We start from the raw sequence: 11,169 nt of genomic DNA on the forward strand, positions 1-11,169 counted from the left end.
GTACCTGGACATGGGCTGTAATGGGAAAATGTTGGTTTTGCGTTTCCCTTCAACATCATTTTGAGATCAATCAGTAGTGAGTATGGTTGAATATCCCACTCTGAGAACACTGTAACTGCAACTTCAAGTCTAAGCACATTCTGAGGTCATTTATGTTTTCATTTTACTGCTGTAGTGTCTATGTCTGTCCTCTAGGCGGCAGTATGCAATCTCCCCTTCTCCCCCAGCTCAGACTGCAGTCTTGTCTCCCCAGGGATGTCATACATGTGACCATACTAACGCTGTCTATTACTAGGAGTCCAGCTGTCAACTTAACAGATGTCTGAACAGGCACTGTTGTTTTGAAATGTAAAATAACTGCCTATGTGATCTCTTTGAACTGGATGAGGACATTTGTCTCAATGAAGGTGTGCCTTTCACACAGGAAATAAGTTTGAGGGAAATTTCCACCATAAATATCTTAAACAATTTTAGAGACAGCTCAGTGTCACATGATTTCATGTAAATCCCTTGCCTTTTCAGTCTGACATAGTTGCACTGCTTTCAAAGATACCAGACATACAGACATGGGTCAAGTTATGCAGTATTTGCAGGGCATGTGTCTGCCACATATTATTGAATTATTATCTTTTTTGTTATTTAAAATGAGATGCAAGCCTGGAATTTGACAGACCTTTTATATGTTTTTCTCTAATAGTGCTGAGTCACGCTGTAGCTAAACAGCGTTTTGGCATTAAAAGCTAGTGAGTCAAAGAGAGAAACAAACCGCCTTTCCTTTTAACTCACTTTGCTGAGAGACGCTACTTTACTGCCCCACTGCTCTGTACACAACTCTTACTTGCACATACTGTAGTCTTCCAGCCATAGGTCTCCTCTATCACAGACTAATACATGCAGTCTTAAAATGCTACTCAGTTGGATGTACTGATCTGACATTTAGGGCAGCTTTGAGGCTGAGTGTTGCGTTTTTTTCTCTTATCACTTGAGTATCTGTCTGATGCCGTGTTGGCACATCTGATTGGGTATGCAGACTCTGTACTGAGCATGCCAGCCTGTGACAGGGACTGCAATGCAGAGCTGCTCTCCTGGCACACTCCATTTGTCTGCCCTTAATGTAAATAATCCTGAGCACGGAGCCGATCGTGGCAGAGACAGCTCCTGATGGATTATGTGTCTACACGCCTTTTGGTTGGTGCATGGAGGTTGATATGGGGTGAACGCTCCCGTTCTATTCTTTTCTTCGTCTTCTACGAATAAAAGTGAGCCATTACTCTCTCTCTTTCTGTCTTGTCTGTCTTTTGTCTCCATCGCACACGAACACGTTTACTCTCTGCAGGGCAGTTATCCGCATCAGGCTCTCTCTCTCTCTCTCTCTCTCTCTCTCTCTCTCTCTCTCTCTCTCTCTCTCTCTCTCTCTCTCTCTGTGTCCTTAAATGACTTTCCTTCAGTCTCACTCCCTCCCCCTCTCCATAGTCTCTGTGTCTGTGCCTATAGCCTCTCTCCCCATTTCTGTGACATACAGTAGATGGTGCATCGATTGCACACAGACGCTCGCTTTACCTCTCGCTGGCTCAGTCCTGTGCGGGGAGGAAGAGGACGGATTGAGACATATCTCTCTGCATCTCAAGCTACCTTTCCTTATGCTGGGTTAATGTGAGGAGTCTGTCTGCGTTCTCTCTCTCTCTCCCATCTCGGAGGATTCTGCTATAGAGGTCAGGTAGTGGCAGGGTTGCGAGGGAGGGTGGGTGTGTTGGTGGGTCACTTTTCAGCTTCTTTTGAACACTCAGAGCAATCTTATTGCTGAGTTTCCAAACATGCAGACTCTGGTAATGTTGGGGTGAAAAAAGCTGTTTACCAAGGGAGTTGCTGTGCAGAGTATCTGTCGCATTTTTTTTTTTTACATTTCTGTTTGTGTAACAACATTGCAATACTTGTCTTAAGCCTCAACATCTCGCCATCCACCTTGACACTATCTTGACTCTCTGCTGTCTTAGATGTCTGGTGAGAACGTCCTGTCTTCTCCAATAAACTGAAACTGGCATGATGTCACAGCTCTTGCACATGGAGATCCCAAACTTTGGCAGCACGGTTCTGGACAGCCTAAACGAACAGCGGTTGCTGGGCCAGCACTGCGATGTGGCCATCATGGTCAATGGACAGGCCTTCAAGGCCCACCGTGCCGTGCTGGCGGCCAGCAGCCTGTACTTCCGTGATTTGTTCAGCGGTAGCACCCAGACTCTCTTTGAGCTGCCCTCGTCGGTGGCCCCATCTTGTTTCCGGCAGATCCTGTCATTCTGCTACACGGGCAGGATGACAGTGAGTGCCAGCGATCAGCTGATGGTCATGTACACTGCAGGCTACCTTCAGATCCAGAACATTGTGGAACGAGGAATGGACCTCATGTTCAAGACCAGCGCTCCATACTGCGACTCCCAGACATCTGCCACAGACGATCCCCCCAGCCCAAACAACAACAACAACTCCTCCCTGTTGCTAGGTGACCACACAACTGTCTGCAAGATCAAGGAAGAGAAGCTGGAGACCTCGGTGTGTGCTCAGAGCGCAGAGCAAAAGCATGCTGAGGAGGACAGGGGCACAAGGGGCAGATCTTCAAGGATGAGCACTCTTTTCTACAACGGTGGAGGTGGGAACGGGGTAATACCTGTGATGCATCCCTATGAGCACTCCACCAGGGATCACGCCAGCCCTGGAGCCTCAAGCCTCCCAACCACAGACAGTCCAACGTCACATCAAAATGAGGAGGAGGATTTTGAGGATGACTCATACGAGAGCCTAACAAATGGAAAGATCTATGGGGGCACGGCCAGTCTCTTTGGCAGTAAATAACCTGTAATGAACTTCTCTTATGTGCCAAAACAGCTCAAAAAGCTAGGAATTAATTCCTGTTTTGTCTCTTTACAGTACAAGAAAAGATGGAGGTGTCCTCCCTACCTCTGTCCTTGGAGAACCGCTTCTGTGTGCTGCTGGGAGGAGACAGAGAGGCTCTGCCCGCTGGTCTCATTAGCCAGATCGGCTACCGTTGCCACCCTGCTCTCTACACAGAGGGCGACCCTGGAGAGAGGCTGGAGCTTATTGGAGGTGAGGCCTAAATAATGCCACCCTATCTGAAACTCCATGTACAGCTGAATTATTTATCAATTCAGACTGAGTCATTTGAGTCACTGATTCAGAGCTAAGGTCTCCTTGTTTCTCTGTTGTTCGTGCTGTGGAAGGATCTGGTGTCTTTATGACGCGTGGTCAGCTGATGAACTGTCACCTCTGCGCTGGGGTCAAGCACAAAGTCCTGCTGAGACGCCTCCTAGCTGCTTTTTTTGACAGGTCAAACATAACAAGCATGTGTGTGCAACTATAGAATGTATGAAATACAACAACACAGTTTTACCATAGAAATGAACAAGCCCTGTAAAGCAGATATGGAATCATAGTCAGCTACCGGGGCTTAAGTCACAAATGTTTTGTAGTAATGTCAGAAGTACCAGTGCTTCGGTATTAAGCTGATAATAAAACATATTACATTTCAATATTTAACAAAATATATTAATATTAACTAATAGATATAAATTAATGATATCTGTCTTTCTACAGTATTGATAACAACATATACAGACTCAATTCAGTACACACGTGCAGTCTTGTTGGTAGCTGCTTTCCAGCATTCATGTACGTGCACGCGTTCGTTGCTGTGTCTGGTCAACATTTCTGTCTTGGTGAAATATTGGGAACTGTGTTGAGTTGGTCCATACAGATGCAGTATCAAATATTTAGATACTGTATGTAATCCTGAAAACAAAGCGTAATAGATTTAGCCTGCTATCTTCTAAACTAACTTAAAGCACTCAAAAATCAATTATATAAATCTGTCATGTAATGTTGAACTACGGAAAGCTGAAAGGAACAATATAGTGTTTTTTTTAATCACATTTTAGTGTCAAAAGCACACAATTTCTGATCTTTGAGCGCATCTGAAGCTGAGACAAAGTGTTAGTGGGACCTTTTTCTTTTCAGATTCAGTAATATTTAAATTTTACAATATAAGTGACATCTCACAGATGTAAATTCTCTTCATTTAAACCTTTATTATAAAGTGTATTATATTCCAAAATTTCATCAAAGGATGGCCTCATATGTATCAACAGAGGTCTTGGCTAAGTCCAAATATCCACTGACCCTAGAACCGCCCCTGTATGGAATATATCATTATACTGTATGTGAAGACTGTGAGGACTGAATGGTGTTTTAGAAAAATATTGTATGTGTGCCCCCCAGTGGTTGACTATGATATTTTGTCTGCAGGAACACACTTGCTGACAGCTGTGGTACAGGAATTCGTTCTTCTAACTGTGATCCAAACCGCAAACCACTGGACAGCCGCATCCTCAACACGGTCAAACGTGAGTGGCCCTTTTACAATCCATTGTACAGGTTCAGTCACACTTCAAGCAAAAAAGAAGTTGTTCCAAAACCTAGAGAGCTGCCTTAGGAGGCAGCATTTTAAGGCATCATAGGCACGCTCCAGATGTAAAAACGGTTCCAAAAGATAATCATCTTAATTATGCTGCCTCCAAAGATACCTAATTTTGGCCAAAATCTAAGATAGCATCACTTGGTTTTGAAACAGTGCTAAAGTGTTGTGTGACTGTAAAGCAGTGTCAAGAGCTACTATCTAAAAGTAGCAACACTACAAACTTAACTGCATTTTTTTCAGTAGCGTAACAGTAGTTCAGTTATTTTCACAATAGTATAGCTGTTCCAGTATAGTTACATTTTCCAGTAAGTAGTTCCAAAAAAATGCTACATTTATCTCTTTGTATTGCGAACGCAGCAATGGAGCCAAGGGAGCAATCAAATGCACACCTAAACTGTTCTAAAGTGTAGCGCTAGAAATTCCAAATCATTTAAGTGAATCGGTTCTTTTCGACGGTTCATGGAAATAAACTGCTTACAATAATCAAATCACTTAAATTTAGCATTGGGAACTCCAATTAATTTTAGTGAGTCCGTTTGTTCGGATTTTCATGTAATACCGGCGTCACATCAGCCAATTCCAAACAACTTAATTTTGGCTGAGGGTGTCACACTTGCTGACAGTTTTGCTGAGATCTCACTCTCTTCAGTTGGAGGTATGGCACACTTGCCGATCCAGAATGGTGGAGGGGTGACAGACATACCGATTCTCTCTTCGATCCCTGTCATGTGAAGCTCGCCGAAATAACAACAGGAGTACCGCATGAACATAAACAATTGAAATAGAGTGATTTAGGATGCAATTAATGGAGTAACTTTACCCTGCGAATGTGTGTGATTGTGTATTTTTCCCTTCAGGGCTTGCCGTAGAAAGCGTATGTCCATATGCAGCTTTAAGTGAGTAAAGAAATTATTTTAGTTGCCACAAACTTGAAGCAAATTCGTCACTCATTAATTTTCACATGCAAATGACACTTCACTGCAGGTTCACCTCTACCGGTAAAGATCTGCAGAGTTCAGGCAAACATTTGTGGTGAATAACAAGCTCATTTGCATGTTCAAATAATTATTGCTGAATTTGTGGCAAGTTTGCAGCAATTTTGAAGCAACTCTTGATTTTTTGTAAGGGTTACGTTCAATAAAAACTGTAGTGCCTCTGCTTTCTGATTTCATTAGTCATTTTAGTGTAGGAGAACCCCAGGAAAAATGCTTGATGACAGAATCACTGTGGATTACAAATGGCTCTGTGATATCGCTGAGTGCGATCACTGATGAAAACGTTAAGAAGAAGATCATTGGTCTCTTGACGAGAACGGAAGAGCCTGCCCCAGCAACAGAATGTTTTTTCTGTCATGTTTGATGTGCTTTTCCAGTTGCTTGAACCATTAACTGGGAGTCCTGTCAATGAAGGGATTAAGGACCTCCCGCTGGCAGACGCTATTGCACGCTTCGTCTCTCACCTACTGGCCGGTGATTATGTAAATGAAGCTTACACCTTAAAATTGTTGGAAATATCGGCTTGTGTGACGCCGGCTTAAATGAATTCGTTCACATAAATGTTCACTGATTCACTAAAGCCCATGAGCAGCCTTAAAGGACTTTGCTTTCTTTTTTGAAGCAAAATATTTAGTTAACTGATGTTTTTTATCATTATATTTCAACTCAGTCATATATAATAGGATGTTTTTACTAGTTTTATTATTTTATATTTTGTATATAGTATCTAGTATAAATTCATGTTCAGTCTAATGTTGAACTATATATTATTCAAATTTAAATATAAATATTCCTATTTAAAAAATGTAAACTAATTGCTATATATTACAATATATTTTCTTTAAATATAGCTTCAATGTTGTTATCTTCTTTTTGTTAGTAAATGTAGTGTATCCATCTACTTTTTTTTAAAGAGTAGCTTGACTGCAGGGGGCCTGGGTAGCTCAGTGGTAAAATACGCTGGCTACCACCCCTGCAGTTCGCTAGCTCGCTAGTTCAAATCCCAGGGTGTGCTGAGTGACTCCAGCCAGGTCTCCTAAGCAAGCAAATTGGCCCGGTTGCTAGGGAGGGTAGAGTCACATGGGGTAAACTCCTCGTGGTCGCTATAATGTGGTTTGTTCTCGGTGGGGCGCGTGGTGAGTTGAGCGTGGTTGCCACGGTGGGTGGCATGAAGCCTCCATACGTGCTTTGTCTCCGTGGCAACGCGCTCAACAAGCCACGTGATAAGATGCAGGTTGACGGTCTCAGATGCGGAGGCAACTGGGATTTGTCCTCCGCCACCTGGACTGAGGCGAATCACTATGTGACAACAAGGACTTAAAAGCACATTGAGAATTGGGCATTCCAAATTGAAAAAAAAAAAGAAAAGAAAAAAGTAGCTTGACTGCAGTTTAACTTTTATGAGTAGCTTGTAGCTTAGGAAGCTACAGTTTCAAAGTAGTCTTGTTTAAACTGCAGTTTTTGGCATATCTGCATTAATATTCATCTTTGTCCTTTCTCTCTGTCCTCTCATTAGTCTACTGTCAGAACTTTGCCCCTAACTTCAAAGAGAGTGAAATGAATGTGATTGCCGCAGACATGTGCACAAACGCCCGGAGAGTTCGTAAACGCTGGCTCCCCAAGATCAAGTCCATGCTCCCAGAAGCCATCGAGGTGTACAGGGGGACTGCAGTCCTAGGCCAGGTGGAGGGAGCCACCCAGCCAAGTGGTGGTTTTCCATTTGAGTCAGAGTTCAAACACCTGACAGCATCAAATCTGACTCTGGAGCAGCATCTCTATGGAGACTGCAGAGAGACACTGAGGAACAGCTCTCACTTCACAGGAGTCAGTATAGAAGAGAGATCCAAAGGTGAAGCAGCCAAGCCTGAGCCAGGGCAAGCCAGAGAGTCAGACAACCCACAGGACTTTGAGAGGCTTCCAGAGAGTCCTGAGAGAGCGGCCAGTGTGCTCGCCCTAAACCCAGCCAGCAAGAAAGGAGAAAAAGAGCGGGCAGCCAGCAGCCCCAGAACACAGAGAGGAACAGAACAGACAGAGACCACATAAAGAGGATCAGTGACTTCTTCCTCTTCACAATATTATAAACTGGTCTGCAGCTTCTCACATTAAAAAGGATCACTATCACTAATGGCAAATCTCCCATGTCGCTGAACACACAGTGGCCCCAAGACGTATTGAGACACTTAAGCCAGGCTTACAAAATGTATGAATGTCTTAGCATTACAGTATGTAACAAAATATTAAACCAATTTATTTTTAAAGAAATATAGCACAAAAAAGCACTTTTCAAGCAAAATATTTTACAAAAAGAAGTTGAAGTCTCAAATTAGAAAAAAGATATAACATTAAAAATGAAAACAATGAGTATTGGGACACTTTCTGGTTGTCAAAAGTTGTGGAACATGTTCAAAGTTAATATGATGAACAACACAGTTACTCTGCTAGGACACATGTGTGAACTTGAGCTCATACATTTACTAAAATCACTTTGAGATCAGTTGGTTTTAAGTAAATGCAAAAATGTCTAAGTTAGTTCTGAGAAACAGTCTAGCTTAGTTTTTTTTTTTCAAGTACCACTTGGATACAGTATATCTATATCTATATATCTATATTTATCTATCTATCGATCTGTCTATCTATCTATCTATCTATCTATATCTATATCTATATCTATATATATATATATATATATATATATATATATATATATATAATGCAGTGTATTCATACCTTTTTTTAAATGTGACTTAAATGTCCAAATACTACTTGTGGCAACTTGAACATAAACGATGCATGATCATGGGAACTAGACATTTAACAATATTTTCCAGGATTAATTTGAAACTCTGCATCAAATATAAGAAATTGTAAGGATCTTACATGGAGTCATTTAGCATAAATACAGTTACATAAACAAACCCCGTACATTAAGGGCAGTCTGCAGTTTGTTTTATATTTTTATTTTTTTATGAATGCATGTTACTCATAACCTCTGGCATTTCTTATACTCTTGCCAATTAAAGAAACAAATGGATCATGGACTTCTGCATGGCAAAAACAAGTGCAGGACAAAGGCTCTCTTTAATATAACACAGCATACATGCTTCAGAAATCAGAATTATACTGCTTTTGGACTCCGGTAGAAGAGAGTGGTTGCTATGTGTAAAGCTGACTATGGGACTGCTGAGTTCAGTACAGTAAGGGAAGCTGAACCAAGAACAACAGTTCTCTAGAGAGTACGCTAGACTCTCAGTTTTCCCCTCCCAAGCTTTTTAATCTCACTCTCATTCTCAAGCTGCTGTATAGTAAATGCTTGCCAGTTTTTTGCACAGCAGCTGGCCTGGACATTTGAAACACAATTGTATGATGTTTTTCGGAAGTGAAATAAAGGAAAGGATTATTTTGAGGGATATCTATGTGATGCTTATTTGGTCATCATTATTAATTATATTTTATAAAAAGGACTTTTGCAAAACTATAGTAATACTTATTGTATAGTGTTAATAGATGAAACATAAAACATGAACTAAGTTCCCTATCTGTCACTCACTCGACGTTGGTGTCGATGTAGTGACACTAGGGGTCACTCTTGGGAGCCTGAGATACCTCTGGTCTTTGATAAAAGGCCAATGAAAATTGGCAAGTGGTATTTGCATGCCACTCCCCCGGACATACGGGTATAAAAGGAGCTGGTATGCCACCACTCATTCAGATTTTCTCTTTGGAGCCAAACGGTCATGCTCATTGAGCTGAATACTACTGTTCATTCACCTCTGCTGAATCTGACGGCGCATTTCAGCGGCTTCTCCCACCTCTGCACTGCTGCACTGCAGAGAACGCCCCTGGGCGCTTCGGCAGAAAAACTAGAGAGTATATTTTCTGAAAGAGCATTTTTCCCCTCTAAAAGAGTATATATTTCTCTAAAAGAGCGCACACACGGAACGTCTTTTTAAAGACGCATCTTTTTAAAGATGCTTCTCCGATTGTGTATTATTCCTGGTTGTGCTCGTTATCTCTCGCCTTCTAACGGTCACGATCACTGTCTTTCGTGTCTGGGCACTGCTCACGCAGAGACAGCATTCGTGCATGTTCTCATTGCGAGAATATGTCTATGGCAACGTTGCGGTCGCGGCTCACCTTCGTAAGAAAGCGAGCCACCCCAGAGGCTCCCGCCTCTGTCCTTTTTCCCATGGGTATGAGGCCAGCGTGGCTAGCACTGGGGGCGATTTGGGGACCCCAATGGGACCGCCTCCACCAGGTATCCCCCCGCGGACCTCCCATTCCCCAGCACGCTCGTCTGCCCCGATCGGGCTTCCGGGTGAGTCTGCCGGCTGAGGCCGAGGCCTACGGTGCCACTGGACAAGCCGCCTCCGCCCTGCACGCCGTGGCTCTCCTGCAAGTCTTCCAAGGCGCTAAAGGAACTGCATGAGGGTAGTTCCGCCCCGGGATTGATGCAGGAACTGCGCTCGGTGACCGACTTCCCTCTCCGAGCGACGGAGGTCACAGCGCGGTCTCTCGGGCGGACGATGGCCACACTAGTGGTCCAGGAGCACCAACTTTGGCTCAACCTGGTCGAGATGGGTGAGGCCGTCAAGACACGATTCCTTGCTGCCCCCATTTCCCAGGCGGGCCTATTCGGCGACACCGTTGAGGACTTTGCCCAGCAGTTTTCGATGGTAGAGCAGTAGATGGATGCTAGCCAGCATATCCTGCCCCGGTGCAGCTCAAGATCCCGCACCCCGTCTACTCATCGCCAAGGGCGTCCCCCTGCGGTGACTGCACCAGCTCCGCCGCAGCCCGCCCCTTCGGCCCGGCCCCGGCATGGAGCCCACCGCAGGGAGCAGACGCCACCCGTCTCGCGGCCACCCAGAAGACTTGAGACGCCTTGAGACGGGCGACCCAGGGACAACGAAACCCACTGCTCTGGAGCTGGTAAGCAGATCTCCATCTTTTTGTTACCTTTTGCATTTAATTGCGCTGCATGCCCAAGTGGCTGCAGTACTCAAGAGCTCAGCAAGAGCGGTTTCCTTGTTCCCTGGGTCATGTATCCGGTGTGTACGGCCGTCATCACGACCTCCGTCCACCACTCTATTTGGCAGGTTTGGCACTCCAGCAGCGGCGGTCTCCCGCCCCTGAGCACCCAGCTGTGGCACACATCCGCCCCCGATGTGACAGTCTCCACAGGTCACGAGGACAGGCCTCTTCCTCCCCGTCCCAGGCTGTTCCGGGGGTGGTCACAAGGAGCCAGGTAAGTGCTTCGATGTCCTTAGACTCAGCATGGCCATGACATGGTGTGGCACCTCGAGCTCCGCCCCACCTGCCGGTACATCTGATGACATTTTCCCTTTGGTCCCCCTTGCGCGGAACTTGGACGCATGGCTTGCGCTTTCCAATCCATCACGAGGGCTGGTCCGGACTGTCCGACTCGGCTGTACGATTCACTTCACCGGGCATCTGCCCAGGTTCAGCGGTGTCCACTTCACCTTGGTGAAAGACGAAAATGCTGCTACCTTGCATGGAGATCGCTACTCTCCTACGGAAGGGCACGATAGAACCTGTCCCTCCAGCCGAGATGAAGGGGTTTTTCAGCCCCTACTTCATCGTACCGAAAAAAGGTGGTGGGTTGAGGCCAATCTTGGACCTGTGAGTTCTGAACTAGGCTTTACACAGACTCCCGTTCAAGATGCTGAC

General features: G+C 44.6%; 1 protein-coding gene across 2 annotated transcripts; it reads left to right on the plus strand.

Annotated features, from left to right (window-relative positions):
- Nucleotides 1–1,538: 1,538 nt before the first annotated feature.
- Nucleotides 1,539–8,882, plus strand: LOC127439579 (nucleus accumbens-associated protein 2-like). Of its 2 annotated transcripts, none has more exons than XM_051695756.1 (6): nucleotides 1,539–1,717; nucleotides 1,995–2,839; nucleotides 2,923–3,099; nucleotides 3,234–3,339; nucleotides 4,315–4,412; nucleotides 6,998–8,882. In XM_051695756.1, the coding sequence occupies exons 2-6, from the start codon at nucleotides 2,041–2,043 to the stop codon at nucleotides 7,522–7,524; spliced, it is 1,707 nt and encodes a 568-aa protein (XP_051551716.1). In that variant the 5' UTR covers nucleotides 1,539–1,717; nucleotides 1,995–2,040; the 3' UTR covers nucleotides 7,525–8,882. The 2 variants fall into 2 exon arrangements, with proteins under 2 accessions (XP_051551716.1, XP_051551715.1); XM_051695755.1 differs by having other exon boundaries at nucleotides 1,539–1,712.
- Nucleotides 8,883–11,169: the final 2,287 nt, after the last annotated feature.

Source organism: Myxocyprinus asiaticus, chromosome 4 (genome assembly GCF_019703515.2).
Source record: "Myxocyprinus asiaticus isolate MX2 ecotype Aquarium Trade chromosome 4, UBuf_Myxa_2, whole genome shotgun sequence".
In the NCBI taxonomy this organism is placed as follows: domain Eukaryota; kingdom Metazoa; phylum Chordata; class Actinopteri; order Cypriniformes; family Catostomidae; genus Myxocyprinus; species Myxocyprinus asiaticus.